The sequence below is a fragment of the Chaetodon auriga genome, chromosome 4 (assembly GCF_051107435.1).
Source record: "Chaetodon auriga isolate fChaAug3 chromosome 4, fChaAug3.hap1, whole genome shotgun sequence".
Lineage (NCBI taxonomy): Eukaryota > Metazoa > Chordata > Actinopteri > Chaetodontiformes > Chaetodontidae > Chaetodon > Chaetodon auriga.
In genome coordinates, this window is record NC_135077.1 from 15,657,460 (window position 1) to 15,682,796 (window position 25,337).

At 41.3% G+C, this 25,337-nt stretch overlaps 3 protein-coding genes across 5 annotated transcripts; 1 reads left to right on the top strand and 2 right to left on the bottom strand.

Annotated features, from left to right (window-relative positions):
• The first annotated feature begins 1,309 nt into the window (after positions 1-1,309).
• pla2g6 (phospholipase A2, group VI (cytosolic, calcium-independent)) lies at positions 1,310-13,507 on the top strand. 3 transcript variants are annotated; one of them, XM_076729011.1, is made up of 18 exons: positions 1,310-1,437; positions 3,070-3,290; positions 4,091-4,300; positions 5,349-5,529; positions 5,716-5,903; positions 6,384-6,480; positions 6,864-7,046; positions 7,492-7,600; positions 8,845-8,961; positions 9,220-9,310; positions 9,425-9,588; positions 9,673-9,823; positions 10,259-10,395; positions 11,124-11,278; positions 11,417-11,468; positions 11,614-11,729; positions 11,988-12,061; positions 12,228-13,507. In XM_076729011.1, the coding sequence occupies exons 2-18, from the start codon at positions 3,076-3,078 to the stop codon at positions 12,370-12,372; spliced, it is 2,385 nt and encodes a 794-aa protein (XP_076585126.1). In that variant the 5' UTR covers positions 1,310-1,437; positions 3,070-3,075; the 3' UTR covers positions 12,373-13,507. The 3 variants fall into 3 exon arrangements, with proteins under 3 accessions (XP_076585126.1, XP_076585124.1, XP_076585127.1); XM_076729009.1 differs by lacking the exon at positions 1,310-1,437 and adding an exon at positions 2,396-2,445; XM_076729012.1 differs by lacking the exon at positions 1,310-1,437 and adding an exon at positions 2,437-2,505.
• Positions 13,508-13,576: 69 nt separating this feature from the next.
• Positions 13,577-18,634, bottom strand: LOC143319796 (uncharacterized). Its single transcript, XM_076729013.1, has 8 exons — positions 18,600-18,634; positions 18,275-18,508; positions 18,002-18,106; positions 17,107-17,328; positions 16,593-16,931; positions 15,672-16,029; positions 15,506-15,563; positions 13,577-15,276 (listed from the first exon to the last, which is right to left on the bottom strand). The coding sequence occupies exons 2-8, from the start codon at positions 18,456-18,458 to the stop codon at positions 15,094-15,096; spliced, it is 1,449 nt and encodes a 482-aa protein (XP_076585128.1). The 5' UTR covers positions 18,459-18,508; positions 18,600-18,634; the 3' UTR covers positions 13,577-15,093.
• Positions 18,635-19,637: 1,003 nt separating this feature from the next.
• Positions 19,638-24,768, bottom strand: LOC143319864 (uncharacterized). Its single transcript, XM_076729109.1, has 9 exons — positions 24,622-24,768; positions 24,091-24,393; positions 23,785-24,018; positions 23,519-23,623; positions 22,960-23,169; positions 22,230-22,568; positions 20,699-21,050; positions 20,545-20,602; positions 19,638-20,168 (listed from the first exon to the last, which is right to left on the bottom strand). The coding sequence occupies exons 1-9, from the start codon at positions 24,674-24,676 to the stop codon at positions 19,977-19,979; spliced, it is 1,848 nt and encodes a 615-aa protein (XP_076585224.1). The 5' UTR covers positions 24,677-24,768; the 3' UTR covers positions 19,638-19,976.
• Between the last annotated feature and the right edge of the window lie 569 nt (positions 24,769-25,337).

Consider the following 25,337-nt stretch of genomic DNA (forward strand, 5'->3'; position numbering starts at 1 on the left):
CCATTATTTGTTCAGCCCTGTTGACCTCTATGTTTGTGTAAGAACATTTAGAGCAACGAAAAAAACAAACAAGTCATTTTTTTAAGTCTGTTTGTTCACATACCTGGGCAACAAAACAAAACAAAACAAAACAAAACAAAAAACTGATTCTGATTCCGTGAATGAAAGAAATGGAAAAGAAACGGCAGGACCCAACTTTGGTGTTTAGGCTAATGAATAACACGACCCTATTAATAATGTCAAAATAATTTAAGTTCTTGACATTGTAAAAATAGCATTCAGACAGCTGGACATGGTCTTGTTTTTATTCTGTGTTTGACAGCTTCAAAATTCTCACAATGTACAACTCCATTTTCAAAAAATCTGTGACACTGTGTAAAATGTAAAAAAAAAATAAAAATAAAAAAACTGAATGCAATCATTTGCAAACAAACGTTGTTTACCAACAACAGTTTTAAAAGTGTTCCTGAGTTCATGTAGAAACATCCTTTATACAATCATGTGTTCACAAAGTGTTGAACCTCGCTCCATCCTCGCTTGTGAACGACTGAGCCTTTCCAGGATGCCCCTTTCATACCCAATCATGATACTCTCACCTGTTACCAATGAACCTGTTTACCTGTGGAATGTTACAAAACAGGTGTTTTTAGAGCATTCAACTTTCCGCAACTTTCCCAGGCTTGAGTTGCTCATGTCACAACATGTTGCTGCATCAAATTCAGAATTAGCTGATTTTTGAGGTCAAACATTAAAGTATTGTCTTTGTATGTGTATCTTACACAGTGTCCCAACTTTTTTTTTGGAAGCTGGGTTGTACCATTTCCTAAAAAATTATGGTAAAAGAAAGTGATTGCACCCGCCACTTTTTTTGTGGGACAGTAGTAGAAAAAGCACAGATAGCAGTTTTGTGATCTGTTATTATTATTAGGAATTATAAGCAAAAAACCTAACAGCCAAGAGCTTTTTACTCAAATAAGCATTCTCGTACTTTTCTGGAAGTCATTATTTCACTCCACTGCATTTCAGTGGGATGTATTGTATGTTTTACTGCTCTAGATTTGTTTGACAGTGCAACTAATATACATTGCAGAGAGATCTTACAGAGAAAGCGTGATCATATTAAATTATTAAGTAGTTCAAATAACCTCAATGTCACAGTGCTTTAAAAGGGCCCATTCTGCATCATGTGTACTTTGATATTTGCAGCCAACATAAAAGCATTAAATTTAAAATAGGTTACCATTTGGCGAAATAATTGTCCTGTTTGGTCATTATGAGCCACCGTACTTTGTGTATGAAGCCCGTCTATGGGAAAGCCAGCGTTAAAAAAAACAGACTTTCTCTATCGTATCTGTTTTTAAATTATTAGTAAATCAGCAGTTGTTGCAGGACAATGATTCACACACAAGGGAACTAATTTCTACACCGGGTCAGAAAGTAAGTAAAGCAGCCGAAAAGAAAAGTGAAATTTGGGGCGAAGCATTTTTAGTTTGTGGTATCGTTACATTCCAATGAGGAAGCAAAACTAAGCTGAATTTTTTCGTGATCCAGTCTGTTGTACATGCTGTTGCAACAAAGGACTGATTTAGAGCTAAAAATGTCAAACATAAATATAGTCAAACACCAGTTTATGTGTATTTAGGATCATAATGTAGGTGGGCTGCTCGCAGTTTGTAAGTCACATTTATTATTAGTTAATAATGAACAAACACAAATAAAATGGATTTAAATAATATGTTTGACTTTAAAAGAGGCACACAAGGAGAGACCACCTCCCACCAGCTGAAGGACCCCAATATTATTGTAATTACTATTATCTATTAGAGTTTTATTTGTTTTTCTTTATATGCATGCACATGTGTGTTTCTTCCTATTCTTCCTATCCATTTCATCCATGTACAGTATTTCCCAAACACAACACAATGCAGCATATTTACTCCATTACTCGCATTTTTTATTAGCACATTTTATTATCTTACTCTGTATGTAATTCTTGTTCCTAACTTTTCACTTAACCTTTTGATTTTTAGTTTTCTCGTTGACTGTGTTGTATCACCAAGTCAAGTTCCCGTGTACATTCAACATTCGGTTATAAAAGCGATTCTGATGTAAATGCCGTTTACTAGCTCTTCTCAAGTTCCAGAGTTGAGTGATACTTGAAGGTTTATGTATACTGTCACGTAACATTTAAATGCATCATTGTGTCTTAAATTTACGGATCCATTGTCAGTGGACTGCTAAAGCTCTGGTGGGACTTCCCAAAGTGGTAAATACTCGGGCGCCGGTCATGGATTATGCCCCACCCCTTTTGCCGAGCAGGTTTCTAGTTCTTGAGCTCTGATTGGAGGAGCTCACGTCACTCAAGTATTATAGCAAGTTTGGTTGCAGTGTGGCGGTTGTTGATGTCGCTGTCAGAAGTCAGTCAGCACAGAGGAGTGCTAGCAGGTAAGCGGCGGCAGGCAGGCTACTTTCCTCCGAGTTAATGCGATTAGCTCGACTTGACAGGTCGCTAACGGTGACATAGACGAATATTTTAGATATTTATTTATATACATATAAAACATGAACCAAAAGGGGTTCTCGTTGACAGGGTGCGCTGCCTCTGGCTTTTAGCTTTGGTGTCATGTCAAATTGATTCTGTGTAACTGGGAACTCGTGAGCAGCATGAATGGAGCCACTTGTTCATCATTTAAATGAGAGCCAGCCTCATTTTTCAGTCAGTAGGAGCGGAATAACAAGTGGAGAATTGGCCGCTAAACCGAATTTTCAACTAATGTGAAAGCCCAGCTAATAACAACGATTGTATGATTTGCTGTAGCTCTCAGGAAATTGTTGATTTTGACAGTGCAGCCCGTTACAGCCCGTGATCTTAAGACAAATTAGATTGTTAACAGCCGTTTTATGCCATATCCGGGATCTTACATCTGTTGATAGTCCTCTCCTGGGGATGATATGAATGATTTATTAATGTTGAAAACAATCCTACAGGCTGCCAAAGAAGGCAGAGATCATATAGACTGTGCTGTAGAATGGCCGAGTCTTCCCTGAGCTCTCCGCTCCTTGTCTCAGGTAACGATGCAGTTCTTGGGCCGGCTGTTGGACACCGTGTCCTCCGTGTCAACCCTCTTCACCAACCCCTACCGGGTCAGGGATGTGCCGCTGTCCGACTATGGTGGAGGAGGCAAAGTCATGCTGAAAGAGGAGGGACGCATGGTCCTGTACAAAAATACCCAGTGCCAGTCTTGGGACTGTCTGCTCATGTGCCCTGAGATGCCCACTGTGACCCTGAGGTTAGTATTGATCACATTATGGACCTGGAGTCTGGTGTGGTGCCTGTCATTTGCAGTGTTATACAGCCGCTGAACTAGAATTAAATGTGCAGATGTCAGCTGAAATGTCCATAAAGGCATTTTTAAGATGCAGATATTAGTTAGTTTGTGCTTCTGTGATCAGAATCCTGCAGGTTTGTTTACTACTTTCAGCATATAACAAATAACTTTTTGATTTAGTTTAGATCACCTTTGACCTTCAGCTACTTCCAACAAAGCACCTTAACTAAATTAAAGCCCTTTATCTTGAGTGAGTCAGTGCTGGAGCATTAAGCCACACATCTGAAAGGCAGGGCTAAGCAATGATGATAAGAAAGTTTGACAGTTTGCCAAAACTGAAACCAAATGTTTCATAAGATGTCATAAGGTGTTGTGTTGGTGTAAGTTTGGGGCTATTCTTTCTCTAATGCAAACAATATGCCCTGCAAACTTATCATACTGCATTCTAAAATTACACTTAATATTTCCCTGTTGTGCAAGTGTACAGAGACTTATCAAAGCTATGTTTAAAACTTGAAAGTTCTTCACATCCCGCAGTCACATAATCTGCAAACATTTGTATTGTGGAAATAATGGTCACAAAAATTAATAAGTGGGAAACAAAAGAGAAACCTGGAGTGCATCTCCTGTAATATTCTTATTTAGTTCATCTTTCATTTGGACCAGTATTAGCACATTCTTATAGTTTTGGCCCTCATTCAGATTCCCCCTCATGGTTCTTGTAAAATGTGATCTTGTGATCATTGCACTGTGTGAACCAGGCTGTTCCAAGTGGCGTCAGAGGAGGACGCCATGAACTGGTTTCCCCAATACGCCCTCAAGCTTCGCCCCTTCTATGAGACGCTTCCATTGAAGGCCGAGACCGCCCAGCCAATTGTGGACTGCATCCGAAGCCACCCGGACTGGAGTTCAGCCCACATTGCCGTGGAGACAGGCCTGAGAGAGTGCCTCAAACATAACCACGTCCAGAGGTAAGGCGGGAAGTGCTGATTTTGATTTGCTGCCAAAAGTCCAAAAGTTACTCATTCAACAACGATATAAAGTAGAGGAAAGCAAGTTCTTCATTCGAGAACTTATGACCAGCAAATTTGTCATTTTTGCTCGACGTATCACTAAAATTGTTGTATTGTTTGTTGAATGACTATCAAAGTTGTCGTTGATTCATATTTCTGCAGTCGACGAACCACTTCCGCTCTGGTTTCGGGCTCAGGGCAGTTTGCCCAGAGATAAGTGCTTCAGGATAAAGCTGAATGAAGGGAGGATTGTAATGTGTACACGTATTCTACAGAGACCGTATTTGTGAGGCAGTCAGTTTGAGGCTGCCAGCTGAATACAGTCCAGTAAATACTATTAACTATTTATATTTACTTCATAACAATAGGGCTTTAAAACGCTTCCAGGTTTTAACCCATGAACTGCAAGTCACTTGACATTACTCTGCCTATTTCCCATGCAGCATTTGGTTTTAATTCATTTCTCTACTGTGTGATAATCAGCTTGCATTTCCTTCAAAGCCACTTTCGATAGTAAATATGTCACACTAGAAACATTTAGTTGCTGTGTTTTTTGTTTAAAGTTTTGCAAAAAGTCTCTGGTGTACAAGACGTGGGACTCTCCCAAAAAACATCCACAGACGATCTTGTCGGAAAACTTCATCTCAGAAGACACAATGAGGAAACATGAACATCATGAAAAAGACATCGGAAGTGAAATTTGATCTTCTTGCATTGAAAAGCTTGTGGGTTGCAGCCAAGTCTCAGATCTTGGATGTTGTCATGTTAACACAATGATAACATAACTTTGGCAATAAAATGGGTTTAATGTTCACTGTAGTGGTTTAACAATGTATCTCATGCAACTCTGAAGTCTCTGCAAGCTCACCTCTACAGTGTATGATTAGAAAACAATGGCTGCCTGAAGGGAGAGACATTAATTAAAACCAGCTGTATATAAAACATTAATTTAGTGACTAAACCAAGCAAAACGCCTTGAATGGTCACATCAATTTCGTGTTTCCAGTCAGATCAATGCTCGGGATGCATCAGGTCAGACGCCACTGCACCTGGCGTGCGAGCGTGGCGACTCGTCGTGTGTGAAAGAGCTGCTGGAGGAGAGCCAGGCTCGCACTGACATCAAAGACCGCAACGGAGAGACGCCCATGCACTCTGCCGCCAAGCAGGACTCTCCTGCCATCATCCAGGTGAGACTCAGTGGGCGTGAAGTCGCAGTTTCATTTCCATGTGACCAAATTATGACCATCGCTTGTGGAATGATGTTACCACCGTGTTTAAGTCTCCTTGAAAACGTGTTACCGTTTTTAACAGGCCATGTGCCTTTCTCACCCTCCACATGCTGTGGTCCATCACTTCATCCTTTCCTCATTCAGGTCCTGTGCTCACGGTTGTGCACGGGGGTGAATGAGCTGAACAACAACGGGGAGACGCCGCTCCACGTGGCCTGCCGTCTGGGACGCATGGAGTCTGTCAAGGCTCTGTTGGCGGGTGGGGCCAAGTGTGACGTCATTGGTGGCGCTGGCTACCCCATCCACGCTGCTATGAAGTACAGCGAGAAGGGGTGAGTGCCGGTTAAGATGAGGATGTTGATGCAATGTGGAGCAGCTCTCTTTTCTGTTGTGTTTGGCTCTAACGGTTGGTACATTTTTAAATCCTCTCTGTAGGTTGTATTCAGACCAGGACAGTCAGGGTGCAGGGTGTTCAAATCAATGCTTCTTCACCTTTATACAGTGTCCAAAGTTTCTGTTACAGAGCAGCATCCCTGGAGCTGATAAACTCATACAAGTAATATTGTGCCTCTGAATTGTCGTCATCTGTGTTGGATAGGGAGCAGTTGAGGTTGCTAAATTAATTTCTCACACAGTAAAGACAGTGCGTTTAGAGACTGAGACTGTAGTGCCTTTTTGATGGGTTACTAAAATTGTCAGCATACAAATAAAACAGTGTGTTTTCTATTGAAGTTTGTTTATGAGAGATGGAATGACGTACTTCAGTTAATATGTAGTAAATGAGCCTCTTTCACTCTGTGTTTGACTCTCAGCTGTGTGGAGGAGATCCTCAAAGCAGACTCAGGCCAGCTCCAGGCTGAGGACTCTTTGTATGGAGGGACGCCTCTGCACTGGGCCAAAACCGCTGAGGTGAAGAATATTACATCAAGTGCTTAGTGGTTAGAAATCCAATGTGAGCTGTTTGAATTACAGAAGATGTTTGCTTACTGCTAGTGTACATCCAGAGAAACTGGGATGAAACCACAATGAATTTATGACCTTGCAATCAGCCACTTAGAGCTGGAGCTACGATTCCAAAACTTATGTAAACCCAGCACACATGTATGGCACAGCTCCCAGCCAGTGATAACGGCCTGTAATTGGGTTGCTCTGGTTGCTCTGGGCTCCCAAACATTCATGACAGTCATGTTAGGAATTACAAATGTGTCAAGAGAATGTAATACAGACGAGCTTAACATTTGAGGGGAAATATCAAGCAGATGTTTACATAAATCTTCCTCTCTCTTTGCCAGATGTGTCGTTTACTGCTTGAACATGGCTGTGCAGTCAACTACCTCAGTAAGACCGGAGAGAGCCCCCTCCATATTCTTACCAAGAGGGGCCGCTTCGAAGCAGCCATGGTGCTGCTCACCCACGGAGCGAATGCCAACCTGAAGGGCCAGGATGGAAACACAGCCCTGCACCTAGCCATGAAGGTGTGTGTGTGCACGATATCATCTCTGCCTTTCCAGGATGCCCCTTTTATACTCAATCATGATACTACCACCTGTCACCAATGAACCTGTTTACCTGTTCCACATCTTTCTCAGTCTGTTGTTGCTCCTGTCCCAACTTGTCTGAATCGAGCTGCTGCATTAAATTCAGAATAAGCAGATATTTACAAAAATCAATGAAGCTGATGAAGTAAAATATTAAATATATTGTCTTTGAACTTGAATTGGAGTTTGTGTAACTACATCAAAATTTACATGGTTATACCACAATGCAAAATTCCAGCCCTTTTTGATTGTATTGAATGTCACAGGTTGATGATATCCTGAAGAATATCCAACATTGTGTTTGTCCTTTGCTGTCATTTTGCTGTAGAAATGTACATGTTAAAATATTGTGACACTATATATGTGACTCTCTGTTTGTTAGATGGACCACATGGAGTTGATCAAAGCTCTTATTGTGTTCGGGGCTGATGTGGAGATCCACAACGACCTGGGAGAAACACCTGGACTCATCGCCGCTCGCACCAGCAAAGGTGAGAGAGAGAGAGAGAGAGAGAGAGAGAGAGAGAGAGAGAGAACAGGATGGGAAAGAGAGCTTAAAGCTGTGAAGAGATGAGTGGTAAGGGGTGAAGGAGGTGTACAGCAGAGGACAATTCAAGGAAAAGAGAGAGGAAGGAAATGAGGAATAATGATGGGTTTATGGAACTTAAAATGAGAGATAACGGGCTGGTTTGAGCTGTATTATAAAATGTTAACATGTGGTCTCCTTGAAGTGCATGTGTCCCACTGTAGAAAGTAAAGCTACTGCATGAAAATGGCTGGGTATGTAATGACTGATTAACAAGAAGACAAACTTTAACCAATCATTAGTGCATTGTGTCCATGTAATAAATCTCGTTTCACAGCTCCTGAAACTAATAACATTATTTTGTGACTATTAAGACGCGGCGCCATTTGAAAGCTGCAATAAACAAGATTTGACTGCCATATAATGTAACATAAGATGATAAGAAGAAAGCGACCGAAGAGGAAGGAAACAGTTGAAGAGTTATTCAAAATATAATAAAATTCATTATCTGATTAGTGAATTGTTTTCATGTTCACCTTTATCAACAGTAGAGGGCAGTGTTACAAGTGAGAAGCGTCTGAAAATAATCCAGCTAAAGTCTTCGTTCTCACACCTTTGACAGTATTTGCTCCGCCCCTGCATCTGTTTTTCTGCCCACACAGGAGTGTATGATATAGGCTGAACCATTGTGTTAGTGAAGTTGAGAAGCAGTTGAGTTGCTTCCTAGACACATGAACTCTCCTGTCTGTAGCGCGGTGAAAAGAAGCGCGAGTGTGATCTGCAGACTGTCAGATTCACTGTCAGTGCATGTTGGTCTGTAGCCCACATATTTGATAGTTTTGCAGTTCCTAGCAGCTGATAGAAATCACTGACTATGTTGTCCACCCTTTTACATAGAATGGAATATTTACATGGAAAAATGTTCTGCTCACTTGATGCTCTGAAGCAGAGGCGGTGGTAAAAGCAGTTTGCTGTCATGTATTGATTTTGAGAATGCATGATAATTGCTAACAGCTTGCTCATGTTCCTGCTCTCTCTCTCTCTCTCTCTCTCTCTCTCTCTCTCTCTCTGTCTCTCTCTCTCTCTCTCTCTCTCTATCTATCTATCTATCTCTCCATCTTTGTCTCTACTCTTTCTCTGCTCGTTGTGGTGTGTGTGCATGTCTAACGTGTTGGCTTGCTTGTGTGTGTTTTTGTGTTAACGTAAAAGGTCCTAATAGAAAGATACTGCTGGACATGCTGTGTAGTGTAGGGGTCCAGCGGTGCCTCCCACCCTCCCCCGGCAGTCCTCCCCCCATCTCCAACGAGGCCAAGCCTGCAGGCATAGGTAACACCACCATCCCTCCTTCGGCCCCTCCTTGGCTGTGCTGTTTCTTCCACTATCATTTATACTGGGCACTGAGGCCAATTGTTAACAGGTTTTCATTTCATTAACTTGCACGACAAGTAATATAATGATAGTGATGGCAGTAGAAGTCTAGTGCTGTGTAGAAAACCCAGTGTCCCTTTGCTTTTTCATTCTTTGTGCATAAATTTGATGCCATGTGTCGGTCACACACCAACAGCTGTTGTCATTGGCTGACAGGGTTTGAGGACATCATGTATGTGGGGGCTGCAGTCAGTGCAATGAGCAGAAGCAAGTCCGAAGTGGATGGCCCCAAGATGGAGAGAAAGAAGTGAGTCAGAAGCTTCAACTTCAGCTGAGATGTATTTATTACAGTAAAGCACTTGGGGATAAAATGTGATTATGTGGTCTGAACTTTATCTGAACCCTCTGCTGTCCTCTGCAGGATGGACAGTCTTCTCTGCCTGGATGGTGGAGGTATTAAAGGCCTGGTGTTGATCCAGATGTTGATCGCTCTGGAGAGAGAGGCTGGTCGGCCCACCAGAGAGCTCTTCGACTGGGTGGCTGGCACCAGCACTGGCGGCATCTTGGCCCTCGCCATCATCCATGGTTTGTGTGTGTGTTGCTTTTTTATTTTCATGTTTTTTTTATAATGAGTAATTGAAACAACGGGGATGTTTCTTCTATTTGTAGGTAAGTCCATGGAGTACCTGCGCTGCCTGTACTTTAGGATGAAGGAGCAAGTGTTCAAGGGGTCACGGCCTTATGAATCAGCACCACTGGAGGACTTCCTGAAGAAAGAGTTTGGAGAGAACACCAAGATGACAGATGTCCGATACCCCAGGTGACTTCATGTTGATTGTGTCCACGAGGCAGTCTGCAGAAAAGCATACCGATTCTGAAAGCATACCGATTCTTCACCACCTGACCAATGGTGACACAAGGAACTGGGTCCCCGGGCGCCGGTTGGATGGCAGCCCACCGCTCCTGGTCTGCCGCGGAGGAAGGACGACCAGGATGGGTTAAAGGCGGAAGATAAATTTCACCAGTGCATGGCGTGTGTGTGGGCATGATGCATGTATCTGTGTGACGAATAAAGGGGATTGTCCCTCTGATTCTTCTTAAAAGTGAACACATTTTTGTTGCAATTTCTGATTTTCAAGGTTCAAAGAGAAGCTAAACTTCTTATTTATGAGCACAAATGTTGCCCACGTTTCACCTCTCCACTCTCTAACAGTTCCTCTTTCCCCTTTGCACTCATTTGTTTGTGTCTGTGCAGGGTGATGGTGACCAGTGTTCTAGCAGACAGACATCCAGGCGAGCTGCACATCTTCAGGAACTATAACCCTCCCTCCGTCCACAGAGAGCCCCCTTATGCTACCACTGCCACGTTCAAGCCCCTCACCATCCCGCAAGGTACTTCAGATGGAACCAGTTGTGTCTGTTGGCCTGCTGCACTGGTGCTGTCATGGTGTATCGGTGAATGAGGTGTAGTGCAGTGTACTGATACTGCCACTGGATGGGGTGAAAGTCAGCAGTTTTCACACTCTACCCTCCGTGGCTTTGCATCCTGTGATTGGGCGAACTCACCAGTAAAAGAAAATCAGACTCAATGCCAGTTCTCCTGTCTTGTCTGAGGTGCAGCCATGTTGTTGTTGTTCCAGGATGGGAGGATGAGGATGTGTTGATAGTAGGATACACAGAGGAGCCAACCAGAAAGCGTAGAAAGGTGACAGATGAAGGTGTGTGTCTGTGAGTGGGGGACATTCAGCATTTGAAAAGAAAAGGTTCACAAAGAAGCCTATTTTTTCATTCCAAGATTGTGGACAAGCCCCACATATTCCCATTTTCCATGTTTAAAGGAATATTTTAAGATTTTGAGAAATATGCTATATTTGCGAAATGAGCCTGACTGCTAACTGGTTGCCAAAACTTTTCCTGTGAATATAAAATACCGTACAAGCTTACTCTCACTAGACAGAAGCAAAAAACACGTTTCAGCCCTTGGCCCCTTTCAGCATGGATGGATGTGAATGTTTTGTTAGCGCTAACAATCTTTCTCTTGAGTCTGTACAGAAAATCAAAAAGTCTGATTTATTTTTTCATGGCTTTTTGAAAATGTTGTATCCCTGTTTAAACACCAGAACAACTTGTGTGGCGAGCTGCACGCTCCAGCGGCGCTGCCCCAACATACTTCCGACCAATGGGCCGCTTTCTGGATGGAGGGCTGCTGGCCAATAACCCGACACTAGACGCCATGTCAGAAGTCCATCAGTACAATAAAGCCTTAAAAGCAGAGGTATGTAACCTGACAGCTGATTCACTTCCATCAAGTTCACCTTCAATCGGTAACACATATGAGTTTTTAAAGCGTTTATTTGTCATTAGGCCATTTATTTATCTGTCTCCTCCCTGTTTAACTCCACCTCCCTCTCAGGGCCGTGTGAATGAAATCAAGAAGTTGGGTGTCGTGGTCTCCCTGGGGACAAGTACTGTTATTTTATGCTTCTTTGTGAATTTTATGCCTAATTAAGTGCATTAAATCAAACATGCGTGAGCTACCATATGTCATGTGGTGAATACTGTGTCTTTAACGGCCCTGAATTCACACACTGTGTTCCTGTGTATGTCCAGGTAAACCTCCACAGGTGGTGGTGAGCTCTGTGGATGTTTTCCGGCCCTCCAATCCTCTGGAGCTGGCCAAGAGCTTCGTAGGAGCCAAGGAGCTGGGCAAGATGCTGGTGGACTGCGTGAGTACATCTGCAGCACCTGCTTCAGTCTGATGTGGTCAGACTGCTGTGCTCTTTGGTTAGATACTCAGAGTCCAATTCTACTGCTGAAACTATACATTTTTTTTGTATTAGTTCAACTCAGAGTTGTCTTTTTAACTTTTTATGAAGCCTTTCAATATTCCTGATATTTTGGACATAATAAACAATAACAGTAGCATTTCAGAAAGTGTCTTTTTGTTCTTAACTTTGAAAACCGGCCTCTCTTTGACTGGACAGTGTACAGACTCTGATGGCTGTGCAGTGGACAGAGCCAGAGCCTGGTGTGAAATGATCGACACCATCTACCACAGGTCAGCTGACCATGAACCTGCTGCACTTCTTCTCTTTACAGCTACATCTACTCTGTCTTAACTCCTGCCCTCATCTGTTTTCTGATTAACCACCTTTGCAGTGTTACTAGTATTTGTCACATATGAAACGCCTTACTAATCACACTGTCCATTGTCTTTTGTGCAGATTGAGTCCCCAGTTGTCTCAAGAGGTGATGCTGGATGAGGTGAGCGACGCGGTCCTGGTGAACATGCTGTGGGAAACCCAGATGTACCTGTACGAGAAGAGGGAACACCTGCAGTCCCTGGCGAAGCTGCTGCTGGACAACTGAATACACAAGAAAACCACGAGGAGAGGCTGCAGAGATGGGACTGTGAGAGCAGAAGAGATGGAGAGTATGAGAGCGAAGGGCAGTCCAGTGAGTCCAAGACAAGAGTGACTGAATGAGGCACAAAGACTATCGAGCCATGTATCGGATTCTTAAGACTGTAACGTCTGTTGGTGTGCTCTTTCTTCAAGATAAACAACCTTGAGACGATGTGACCATAGTGACTTTAATATTCAAACTGACATGCCAGTACACAGAAGGAAATGTGTGAAACAAGGCAGACAAAGAAAACTAACACAGATAGACTACTGACTTATGTAGCAACATGTGACCTTATCATAATCGTGGTTCATTAAGTGTACTGTTTGTAATGAAACCAGTGAAGTAGAGCATAAAGCTTTCACTTCTTTGCCATGTGAATACAGAGGAAATGTAAGAGGATGTGGCATCAACCAAATCAGAACAAAAGTAGCACAGATTGACAGTCAGTTAACGGTTGCCGTCCCCCACACTTGTTGTGTAGGCTAACAAATCGAGTCAGATCATGTTTGAATCTTATTTTGAATGGTTGTGATAAAAAAAACCCTTGATGACACTCCTCATCATTCCTCCTTTGTTTTTTCCACTCTTTTACCCATGTAGCTTTGATCATACGGCCTTTTCTATAGGGCCATACGTTGAAAGGGACCCTGCAATATCTGCAGTATACTGTAGCACAGCTTGGATGATCGTGACGGTGAACCTGCTCTGCCTTATGTGTCCGGGACCCAAATTTGTACCTTTCGTTTCTGCGTAACACATTTTCATGCCTTTATTGTGGAAGTTATTTGTACTGGCTTTCAACACAATGTTAATCACACCCATTGATAACTCGCTTGCACACTCAGCCCTCAGTCTACTGTTCAAGTGTATTGAGCACGTACAGTATTCAACATGCACTGTTACAACTGGACTTGAAACATGACTTGAATTTTCAGCCTACTTGAAGGACTAAGAAACTGAAACCCCACGGCTACTTGCACAACATAAATTAGAGGTTAAATTATTTCCTATGTTTTTTGTATTTGGAGTAATTACTGAAGTGTATACTAGTATGGTAATAAAATATAAAATTATTAAAATGGACTAAATTCATATTCATGATGTGTTTGTTTCTTTGTTTTTGCGGTCACACTCTTGATTAAATAACTGGCCTGCTGTTTAATTTAGGTCTGACCACTTCCTGATATTTCACAGATTAATTTCTGTGACTATTAAACATGTACAATTAACAATCCAACTGTAACACAAGGGTTAATGTAAGACAGTCACTAAAACTTAGTTTAATTCTGTTTATATAATAAAAGGAGTAAAATCTTGTTGTCCCACTTCTAAATTTCCGCATGAAGTTATTTCTTATCTCAACTTATGTTTGTTCAAGATCATTGAAAGCGTCATAGAGACCCCTAGCGGCCATTTTAGGATACCAACGGTCTCGGTTAGTATGATGTGATGTAGGGTTGTTAATGAAAATCATAAAGCGTTTCTTAAAAAAACAAAAACGAACAGGAAAAAAGGGAAAATTAAAGCCATGAATATGCTAACGCTAACATGGTCACTCGATAAAGACATCAACGGCAAAGATACACGGAGACAGCATTTTATGTTGGGTGAGTATTTCATAATTAAGTTAGCTTTACGCTAGCTTTCTGCAACGCTAAGCCTATTATCTAAGTAGTTAAGTATTAACATAAGGTAGTAGCGCAAATTCTTTAATTTTAGATAGAGAAGTAGCTGGAGCTATCATTAGCTGGCGTTAACACAACTTCCTTGCGTGGTTGCTAGCCACGAATACATCCATGTTGCTAACATTTTTTAAAGCCGTTGGTCCGGTTAGCTACCAAGCAGCTACCTGTAACTTAGCTAGGAAATTTCTAAGAAATACACAATAACTTGAACAACTGCTTTCATGAGGAACGGTACTCCTGTAATAACAACGCCTGTGTATCCCTAAAGAGGCAACTTCACACGTAATTTGTAAGTAACTGTAATTATAACACATTTGAGACCCAGTTTTTGTTGTGACTGTCAGAGAGGTGTTTTTTTCTTTCAGTGCTAATTTCAAATACATGACCATGGCCTGCTTGAATGGTTTGCCCTGTGTAGGACTGACACTGACTAACTTTTGTTCATTTGGGACGAATGGTCCCTCAGAAATATAAAAAGTCCCCCAGGAATATGTTTGAGGTGTGAATGAGTTTTGTAGGAATTATGCAGGTTAATGAAAAGTCATGTTGTAGCATTTCTTTTTAGTTCTAGCTTTGATGAATTGTAACTTTTTAAGTATCACAGAAATAGTGTTTGTTAAAGTGTTTTTGCTGCATATTGGTAAGTATCAGTGTATACAGTGAAAGTTTGCTCAATGAGTTAATCAGAGTCACTAAAAGGTCCTGGTTTCGCTACCTAAAAGAGGCAGTGGCTGTTCATCAGTGCTCTCAAGTTTCCCGTTGAGGCCCCTGAAGGTGCTCGATGTCTGCCTGCTCATTCACAGTAAGCTGAATCAACTGAAGTAAATGTAAATACAATGCAGAGGTAATGAACAGAGCAGTATTAAAGTTCTGTACATCACAGAGGCAGGTGCGGTGTTTCATCCAGTGTCTTTAATTTATTGCTTGCTGTGTTACTCTGATTCTGGGTCACTCAAACAGAGCCAGAATCAAATGCTGTAGCATTAGCAAAAGGTGCTCACTCAGGGGCCGTGTCGGCTCTGAAGTTTGCAGCAGCATAGAGGACGTGCTCTTGTTGTTGGGGCTGTTGTGTCTGGACTGTGCTGTCGAGAGAATCTGTGTGCTTCTGAGGGAAATGGACTGTGCTGTAGTGAAGATCCTCCTGCTCTGTTGGTTGAGCTGAGATTTCATCAGGGTTTAGCTGATAAAGAGACAGGAGAAATAATATTATAAGTTTTCCAACTATAGCAGGGTTTCATGGCAGGTTTAACAAAGCATAGTAAACCTTGTATGGCAGCTTTTAAAGTCAGAGAGTAATCTTCATCATATCAGTTTTGAACAACATGACTCGTAGAGATTGACTGATTGGCCTAATGTGGACTGCAGAAGAACAAGATGTATGTCTGACACTGCAAAATACATTTCTTTACCTGCTCCAAGTTGTCTGAGGTTTCAGCTCTATGAGACTGGAAGGAGCTCCTCTTTCTTCTGGTCGGTGAAATGGGTGAACATAAAGAAGGAATAGGTGATGTCAGATTAGTGTGTGAAATAGTGTGTGGATATCATTGCTCTGTAGCAGAAGACCGTTTTGCTCACCTAATCCACAAAATGACAGAGAAGGGTATTAAAATCAGGAGAACAGCACAGACTCCTGCAGCAGCAGCAGCAGCTGCTTTCCATGTTGTCCCTGCTGTAGTGTGGACAGTGAGAGTCTTTTCATGAGAGCTGATATTTTGGGGAGTTTTGACAGCACAGGAGTAGTTTCCTGCATGCTGACTGCTGACTGAGTCTAGAACCAGGTGTTTGTTCTGGTTCTGTGGCAGGGTCAGAGGTCGACTGTTCAGGTACCACATGTAGTTTGTGATGTCAGTCAGAGGACAGCTGGTGCTGCAGGTCAGTGTGACTCTCTGACCCTCTGTCACCACTGCAGATGGAGCAAATGTCACTTTCAGACCTGAAAGACAGTTTGATTGATCAGTAAAGGTAAGAGAAAAGTACATTAGGTCCTCATAACTAAACAACAAAATGAGTTTTTTTTCAGTGTCTTCTCAAACAATCAATTTAGCCAAAATGCAAGTGTTTTCTGATCTTCCACCCTAATGTTAAAGTCTGGTAAAACTAAACTAAAACTATGATACTTTTTAGAGAAAGATCACCTTCATGCTAAAAGGTAACAAATACTTTCTGTTTGTAGGAGGTGGGACAGGATTTGAGCTATCTGGTGTCAAAAGGCCTTCCCATGCACATACGCTAGCTTGGCTTGACTCGGTTTGACTCAGTGTATCAGCCCAGCGCGGCTGTGATTTGCATCTCCTTTACAACAAGGCCTGCTTGAAGGTGTGTCGTAAACTGATGATGCACTTCTCTTGAGTTGATGGTGCTAAAAAGCAGCGGTCTCTTCAGTGCTGTTTAGTGATGCACTGTGCGACAGTTGTTTGTAGCCAGCTACTTATTATCATGGATTTTCAAGTCAGTAATTCTCTATACAAAAATAATGTATTTAATCTAAAGAATCACCTGTGACAACCAAAATCACTCCAGGTAAATCTGACTGTTTCCATCCTTCATCTTCCTGGAGTCTGAATGTATATTCTGCTGAGTCATTCTTCTTCAGGTTATTGATTGTCAGGATGTGGTGGTTTTTGCTTTTGTCATTATACTGAACATGACCTGCAAGGTCAGTCAGCTTTTCGGGATCCTTATTCAGAGCTCTCTTAATTTTATACCATGATTTAGACTCTGGCTGCTGGTAGCTGGGATGAGAATATTGGCTTGAAATGTTCACTGTAGAGCCTTTCAGAGCACAGATTCTCCTTCTGACATAATTCACACTCCAGCAGTTCTTATCCTCAGCGCCTGAAATATAGATGAAAGACAAGAGGCAGTTTCATTTTAAGTAGCCTCGAAAGTTACATTAAGTAATCTTTAAACTAAACTTCCTGTGTGAAAGAAATTTTCAACTTCAACAGTACGTTTCTGTTATTTTGACCACATCCTGTGATGTTTAAACAGTCAGTTGGTTCATACTCACAGACTTCAGCAGAGTGCAGATCCTCAGGGCCTTTTACAGCACAGGAGAAGCTGTCAGCCGAGGTGTTGGGAATTACAAAATGTGGTTTCTTATGCTTTCTGTCTAAGTTTCTGTTCATATACCATGTGAAGGCAGTTTGATGGTCAGTCAGGGAACAGCTGGTGTTACAGGCCAGTTTGACATGGCCTGATATGCTTGTGGCTCTCCTTTGAACATGTATTTCTGTTTCAGAGACGACACATATCTTTCATCAGTTGTTAAATCAAACAAATGTAACAAAAATGATTACATAAATTGCTGAATAGAAAGTCAAACACAGTTAATCCAGACTACAGTGAATGTGTAAAACCGTGCTCGTAGCAAAATAAGATTTGACAGTGTAAAGACAAAATTAATCATCTGCTGGGAAGTAGATCTTCATTTTGAAAACATGACCTTAGGCCTGGTTCAGAATACACAATTTTTTATCTTAAACGATGGTCACTGTGTCTTGCCATGTCTTGGCCAGGTGACTGGAAAGACAACACGTATGACCCCGATCGATCACGGCATGTCATATTTCACGATCACAGACGACATCAGATGTCATAGGGGAGGTGGGTGAAGCAACTGTCAAGTGTTGTGTGTGGTGTTGTGGTCTTGTTTACCAAAAAAGAGGAAAGACAGAGAATATGGCTGTGGATATAACATTAAAAGCAAATGCAAGAGGAGGTGTAAACTTTGGCTCATAATTCATTGGTCACGACAAAACTGTGTCAAAATCGGGCCAAAATCATGTAACCTGAACCAGGTCTTAGTGTTGTGGGAGACGGAGGTGGCATTGTTTGTTTGTGTGTGTGTGTGTGTGTGTGTGTGTGTGTGTGTGTGTGTGTGTGTGTATTTTGAGAAACTTAACCTCTGGGGTACGTGATGGAGCAGGGCTCATCCACTGATTTCTGCTCATACGAGCACATTCTCCCTTTAGCATAGGTCACAGTAAAGCAAGCTGATGTGACAGAATCTGGACAAGAAGAAATGGTTTTTGCTGAATTTTGGCAATTAGTCATCTCATTTCATAAGCTTTATAATGAAATGTTTCAGTGCCTGAATAATAAAATCATTCATGAAAGTATAATATTTTTTGCCCCAAGTTTTTTAACATGATAAGAGGTTAAACATGCTCACTCACCCACTGAGACTTCAGGGGCTCTGAGATCCTCGTAGCCTTTGATAGCACAGGAGTATCTGACTGCTTCCTCACTGCTGACCAGATGTTGGTACCAGGGAGACCAGTCCTGATAGAGGAACTCTCTGTTCTTGTACCAGATGTAGGCTGCAGGGCTTTCAGTCAGAGGACAGCTGGTGCTACACATGAGTGTGACTGTGTGTCCCTCTGTGGAGGGAATCACCTTCACCTGCAGGTCTGAGAGGATCATGATGTGTGAAATCAAAATTCATGCCCTGTTTATTCTTAAGTTAATAAATTCGTAATAGATTAGTGACAACCAGTTTACCTGCAACACGGAGCTGAATCGTGCTTCGCTGACACTTTTCTGGTTTGTCAGTCGTTTCTTTGCAGCAGTAAACATTTTCATCTCTCTCTGTTAAATCTTTGATTGACAGAGTTAAAGGACTCCCTTCAGACCTTTTGTACGTTACATGATTTCCATCTGCAGAGAGCTCCTTCTGAACACGTTCGGATCCTTCCCAGTGTTCAGTGTACCATTTCATGCTGGCAGTGGGCTTTTCAGCTGAGCAGGGCAGCTCCACTGACGAACCTTTCAAGGCACAGATGCTGTTTTCTCGTCCCTGAACCTCTTTAACAGAAGATTTTATGAGCAAACATCTGCACAGATTTATACATTTTATAATTTTTTTTTCCTATGCTCATCACTCAGTGATCATAGTGTGATATTGTTGAAGTGCAAACCCTGGGAGCTGCATTCATCTGTTTTTTTTTTATAACTCCCTACACTCCAGAAAAACTTCTTTTCAGTTAGATATTGTTATATAAGAAAGTATAAACAGTTATTCATACCTGAGATGTACAGAATGAAACCTATAAACACACATCCAGCTTCTGCCAACAACATGGCTGTTGTAGTCTTCAATGTCTACTCAGAAAGTTGATTTTATAATTGAATGACCTTATTGCTCCGGCTGTGGAAAGCTTTTTGAAAAATAAGAATCAAAATGAATGTTCAAAATCAGCAGTCTTCTTACAGAGATTGAATAGACTGTGAGCGTGGGAGACAGACAAACGACACACAGCTCTGACATGACAAAAGGCACTTCCTTCCTCATTATTATTCTTGGTACAAAATCTATGTAGTGCAGTAGTTACTTGATGTCAGATTTTGTCACTGAAAGATTAGAATTTAACTTGAGAGTATTGTATGTCTCACAGTTTTTATCGCATTTATTATAGATATTTTTTGACATTGTGGCACAGTGCAGGAGGAGTGAATTGTGTTATATTTCTTCAAAAAGTTGTTAAAGTTGGCAGAGTGAGAGCAGAGAAATGTGGAACTGTCTGTGGCTGTTTTTTTTAAATTGTCTTTAAAAAAAGGAAACTTTATTGGAGAGGAAGCTGCAAACATGGTTTGTGATCTTTTAGTTCATCACATGCAGAACAATGTATATTTTTGAGAGGAAGAAAAAAATTCTACAAAAAACTTGTTTACAGCCACAGCTGCAAATCATCCAGAAAGTAAGACAATGTTAAAACAGCTGTATTTCTTTTTGGAGCACCATCATCACAAAATGCACACACACTCAAAAATGTCCAATAAGAAGCAGCAGATAAAGGTGTTTTGCTTTAGGTTGCAAAGCTTAGTACTTTTGGCAGACTCCTGGTCATTACAACCAATCAGCTGTAATGTAAAAGACGCTCACTCAAGGCTCGTGTTGGACCTAAAGTTGACAACAGCATAAGCGACATGCTCCTGTTCTGTGGATTGATGTGGTTGGGCGTTAGAGTAAAGAGCATCTGTCTGGGTCTTAGAGAAGTGGACTGTGCCATAGTGAAGTTCCTCCTCTGCTGGTTCAGCTGGAACGCTTTCATCAAAAGGAGCAGGGCTGAGCTGATGAGGAGACAAGACAATTAATATTAGTTTCCATCGTGCAACACTAAAGCTCCACACTGAAAACTGAAACCTGGACTGATGACGTGTGGGGAGGCAAAGCAGTGTTTGAATAGAGCATTACACATTAAGTTTTCATTGGCAGGAGTAACTCTTAGATACCTCACAGCCTTAGAAATCATAATGATTCTGTCCAAAATAAGCTTGCTACTGAAAATAATACAATTATGTACAGACCACATATCGTAATTGCAGGTTTTGGACGCAGTTCTTTAGTAATTCTCATCGTCTGTTTGATTTTTTGGCTCCTTTATAGTTCTGAATTTTAAATCCTGCGGTCGTGTTATGAAGAACTGTTGAAATGTCTGATGTTTACCTGCTCCGTGGTGTCTGTTGCTTCAGTTTTCGGAGATTGACCTGAAGTCCTCTTTCTTCTGGATAGTGGAATGAATGAATGTATGCACATGAACAAGTGATTTTAGACTAGAAATTGAATGCCTTGATCTGCACCAGAGGACAGTGTTGCTCACCTAATCCATAAGAAGACAGTGAGAAGTATGATAACCAGGAGAACAGCACCGGCTCCCGCAGTTGCTGCTAATGTTTGTTTCCCTGTAATATTTTGGACAGTCAGGGTTTTTTCACTGGAGATAATGTTTCTTGTGCCAGTTTTGACAGCACAGGTGTAGCTTCCTGCATGTTGACTACTGACTGGGTCTAGAACCAGGTTTTTGTTCTGGTTCTCTGGCAGGGTCAGAGGTCGACTGTCCAAGTTCCAGATGTAGTTTATGTTGTCAGTCAGAGGACAGCTGGTGCTGCAGGTCAGTGTGACTCTCTGACCCTCTGCCACCACTGCAGACGGAGTAAACATCACTTTCAGACCTGAAAGATGGTTTGATTGGTCAGTAAATGTCAAAGAGACATATTATCTCACAAGTCCTCATAATTGAATAACAATATAGGTTGTTTGTCAGTGTCTTTTGAAATAATTCATATTGGCAAAAATGCTCAGAAAAGTATCTTTTGAACAAATTTCCTCAAAGAAAATTCAGTATGTCAGTAGATTTGCTCAAACATAAAGAAGAACAAGTCCTCATAGCTCAGTGCCAAAATAACTAATTTGTCATTACCCTAAACAAACAAACAAGCAAAAATTGTTTCATTGCTGTCCCAGAAGTGTCTCATGTGAACGTTTTCTGTTTTGCCACATTGATGGGTAAGATAATACAAATTTAGGCTGGTAAATCTGGGCAGCTAAAGCTACATGCTTGAGGTCGATGTCACATTTAACGCACAGACTGTATAAAAGAAGTGGACGTAGCCGACGTGATGACACCCATTCGTCTCTGGACTTCTGCTTTGAAACCCCAAGTTTGTTTTTTTTGGCCACTGGCATTTTGTCTTTTGGAGCCAGAAGTGACCATAGTTGAACAAGAGGATGGAGCTGAGGAGGAGCGAGGGGTGGAAACATATTATATTAACACAATCCATTTCAACCTGATCACATGTACCAGAAACACAAAACAGACGTTGTTACCTCAACGTTGGTTAAACTGACCTTTTATCAGACTTTGACTGAATATCGGCCTAGGTACCATTAGCATAGTAAAACACTGACTTATCAGCTAATGCTAGTGCTAGCTATCTTGGCTAGTAAGCTACATCCAGGTCATTTTCTTATAAGCTTACATACAGGCTTACTTACTTACTTACAGGCTTGTTTTTGCAACTAGTGGAGCCCCCTGCTGGCCATTAGAAAGAAAGCGGGTTTAAGGTACTTCCACATTGGCTTTACTTTTCAGACCTGGAGGCTACGTCCACTGTTTATACAGTCTGTCTTTAAGGATAAAACACAGGATGCAAACCCAGATCTCTGGTGCTAAAGTCACAGCCCAACTATCCACATAGAATAAGACTTTTTGAAGTGATAGGACAACATCTCACTGGTTCAGTTCCACCTCTGCTACTTTTGAGAGGAACAAGGAACTAATAAACCAATATATGGATTGCATATTTTTTGATGACACTATACTCTGTATTGTATTTACTCTACAGAATTACCTGTGACAACCAAAGTCACTCCAGGAGGGCCAGACAATTTCCATCCTGCAGTTTGTTGCTGGAGCCTGAATATGTATTCTCCTGAGTCATTCTTCTTCAGGTTATTGAGTGTCAGGATGTGGGGATTCTTCATGTTGTCGTGATACTGAACATGACCTGCAGCCTTAGTCTGTTCCCAAACTACCTCTCCACTTGTCTTTATTTTATACCATGATTTAGACTTTGGCTGCTGGTAGTTGGGATGAGAATATTGGCTTGAAATGTTCACTGTAGAGCCTTTCAGAGCACAGATTCTCCTCCTGACATAATTCACACTCCAGCAGTTCTTATCCTCAACACCTGAAATATGGACAAAAGACAAGAGGCAGTTTCACTTTAAACAGCCTCGAAAGTTAGTTTAAGCAGTTCTTACCCACCCAGATCTGAATTACAGTATAGATGAAAGTATAACAGTAGTTTTTTTAGGATAAATTTTGAGGCTTGAATATCATTACTCACTGACAGAATTAACAAAAAGTGTGTTCTGATCTGAGTGTTTTTTTCCCCAGATTCTCATCAAAAATGGAGAATTAAATGTGTTTTTCCTCTTTTCATCTTGAGGTGGATAATTAAACAGCCAAGAAAATCATTTCTTCGCTGTGTGCATAAACAGTAAGTCATGAATCTATTTACATTTATGACACCAGTGTTTCATACATTAAAACAGGACACACAGTATGCTAATACTCACAGACTTCGGCAGACAGCAGATCCTCGAGGCCTTTTACACCACAGGACAAGCTTTCAAATGAGGAGCTAGACATGAAAAACTGTTGACGCTCAGTGTATAAATGTCCACCTTTGTACCACCTATAGGCAGTTTGGGTGTCAATCAGAGGACAGCTGGTGTGACAGGTTGCTTGCAGACTGCTGTGTACAAAAGTCTTTTGAACATGTACTTCTGTTAGGAGATGATAAAAATATTTTCATCAGTTTCTGTAATATGTTGAAGTGTATAACTTAGTCAATTACATGAACTGTTGAATATGAACCCTCAAACCCTGGTTAGTACAAAAACAGATATACAATAGCAACAGGTCTAGAAATAATTCTAGAACTGAAGTCACTGTGCCAGTGAGGAGGTAAAAATAGATTTTTTTCAAGAAAGCAAACATATGGCACTGAACAATAAAAATAAATGATCATGCTTAATTAGTTATCATTCTTACTCCTCTGTTCAGTGGAAAATCCACTTTAAAGGGATTTGAGTTGTAAGGGTGAGTGTTTGTGGAGGTTTGTGGAGTCTTCACCTCTGGGGTATGTGACGGAGCAAGGCTCATCCATTGGTTTCTGCTTATACAAACACATTCTGCCTTTAGCATAGGTCACATTAAAGCAGGTTGATGTGACAGAATCTGGACATGAAGAAATGTGAAATGTGATTATTTTGACTGATGTTCACAGTCACAGTGCTTCAAAAGCTTCTGAATTTAAGGTTCCAGTGCCTGATTAATACAATTCTTGAAAGTATGAAGAGGTTTCTTAACATGACAAGAGGTTAAACGTGTTCACTCACCCACTGAGACTTCAGGGGCTCTGAGATCCTCGTAGCCTTTGATAGCACAGGAGTATCTGACTGCTTCCTCACTGCTGACCAGATGTTGGTACCAGGGAGACCAGTCCTGATAGAGGAACTCTCTGTTCTTGTACCAGATGTAGGCTGCAGGGTTTTCAGTCAGAGGACAGCTGGTGCTACACATGAGTGTGACTGTGTGTCCCTCTGTGGAGGGAATCACCTTCACCTGCAGGTCTGAGAGGATCATGATGTGTAAAATAAGACTGATATACCGATGTCAGTGTTAGTAAATTACTTCCATTGTACCTGCAACATGGAGCTGAATTCTTGTGTGCCAGCAGGGGTCTCGTTCACCAGGATTCGTTCTGCAGCAGTAAAACGTTGCATCACTCTCTCTCAGGTCATTGATTGTTAGAGTTGGGTGATTCTCTTCTGACGTGTTGTACGTTACACGATTTCCATCTGTAGCAATCTCCTTCTGAACAAGTTTAGATCCTTCCCAGTGTTCAGTGTACCATTTTATACTTGAAGTGGGCTTTTCAGCTGAGCAGGGCAGCTCCACTGACGAACCTTTCAAGGCGCAGATGCTGTTTGTTTGTCCTTGAACCTCTTTAACAGAAGCAGACAGACCTCATTAATCCGGCTTTCTATGACTTAAGGCCATTTGAAGAGCTCATTCTTTCACATGAAATAATCATCTTGAGAACTGACATAAAATAATGCCTTTTTTTTCCCACATCAACAATTTTCTACAATTTCACCTATACTTTTTTCTCACAGTGTAAATGTATATAGTTTCTTATCTTTATATATAAAAGCATTAATAATTATTCATACCTGAGATGTACAGGATAAAACCCATAAACACACATCCAGCTTCTGCCAACAACATGGCTGTTGTAGTCTTTAAGTTCCTAATCAGAAGGTCTTTGTATCAGCCTCATTACACCTGCTGCATTCATGAAAACTCATCCAAAAAGAAATGAAACAAGTGTTTAAAATCAAGCCTTACATCCTAAAGGCTGGAGAGGACTGTTCGTCAGTATGAGGCTGTGGTTGGGGATTTTGTACAGTTCTGACATCAGAACTTCCCTTTCTTCCACCTTTAAGTGATATTTTAGAAACAGGAAACCACAAGTGAAGACTAAAAAATTTTTAACTACAAGTTTATGGTCTCAATTGCTTGTCTTGTCATCTTATCATACAGTTAATTATCCTTTTATAAGAAAGCATAAACAATCACTCATAGCTGAGATGTACAGGATAAAACCCATAAACACACTAATAACTAATAAACACACCAGTATCACGGCTTTCAGCTTTCAGTTTCTAATCAGACAGTAGAACAGTATTTGTATCACCGTTATCTCTACGGCTGAGTATATACAAGGGACAGAATGTACTGCTGATTAATCCTTGAGCAACAGGCAGTTCTGAAAATATAAGCAAACTTCCTTCCTGTTTTTACTTGATCAACTCTTTCTCTCAACCCACATTTTAAACCAGCCAAAATTACTGGCCCTCATCAGAATGTCTCCACGAGCAAAGTAAAG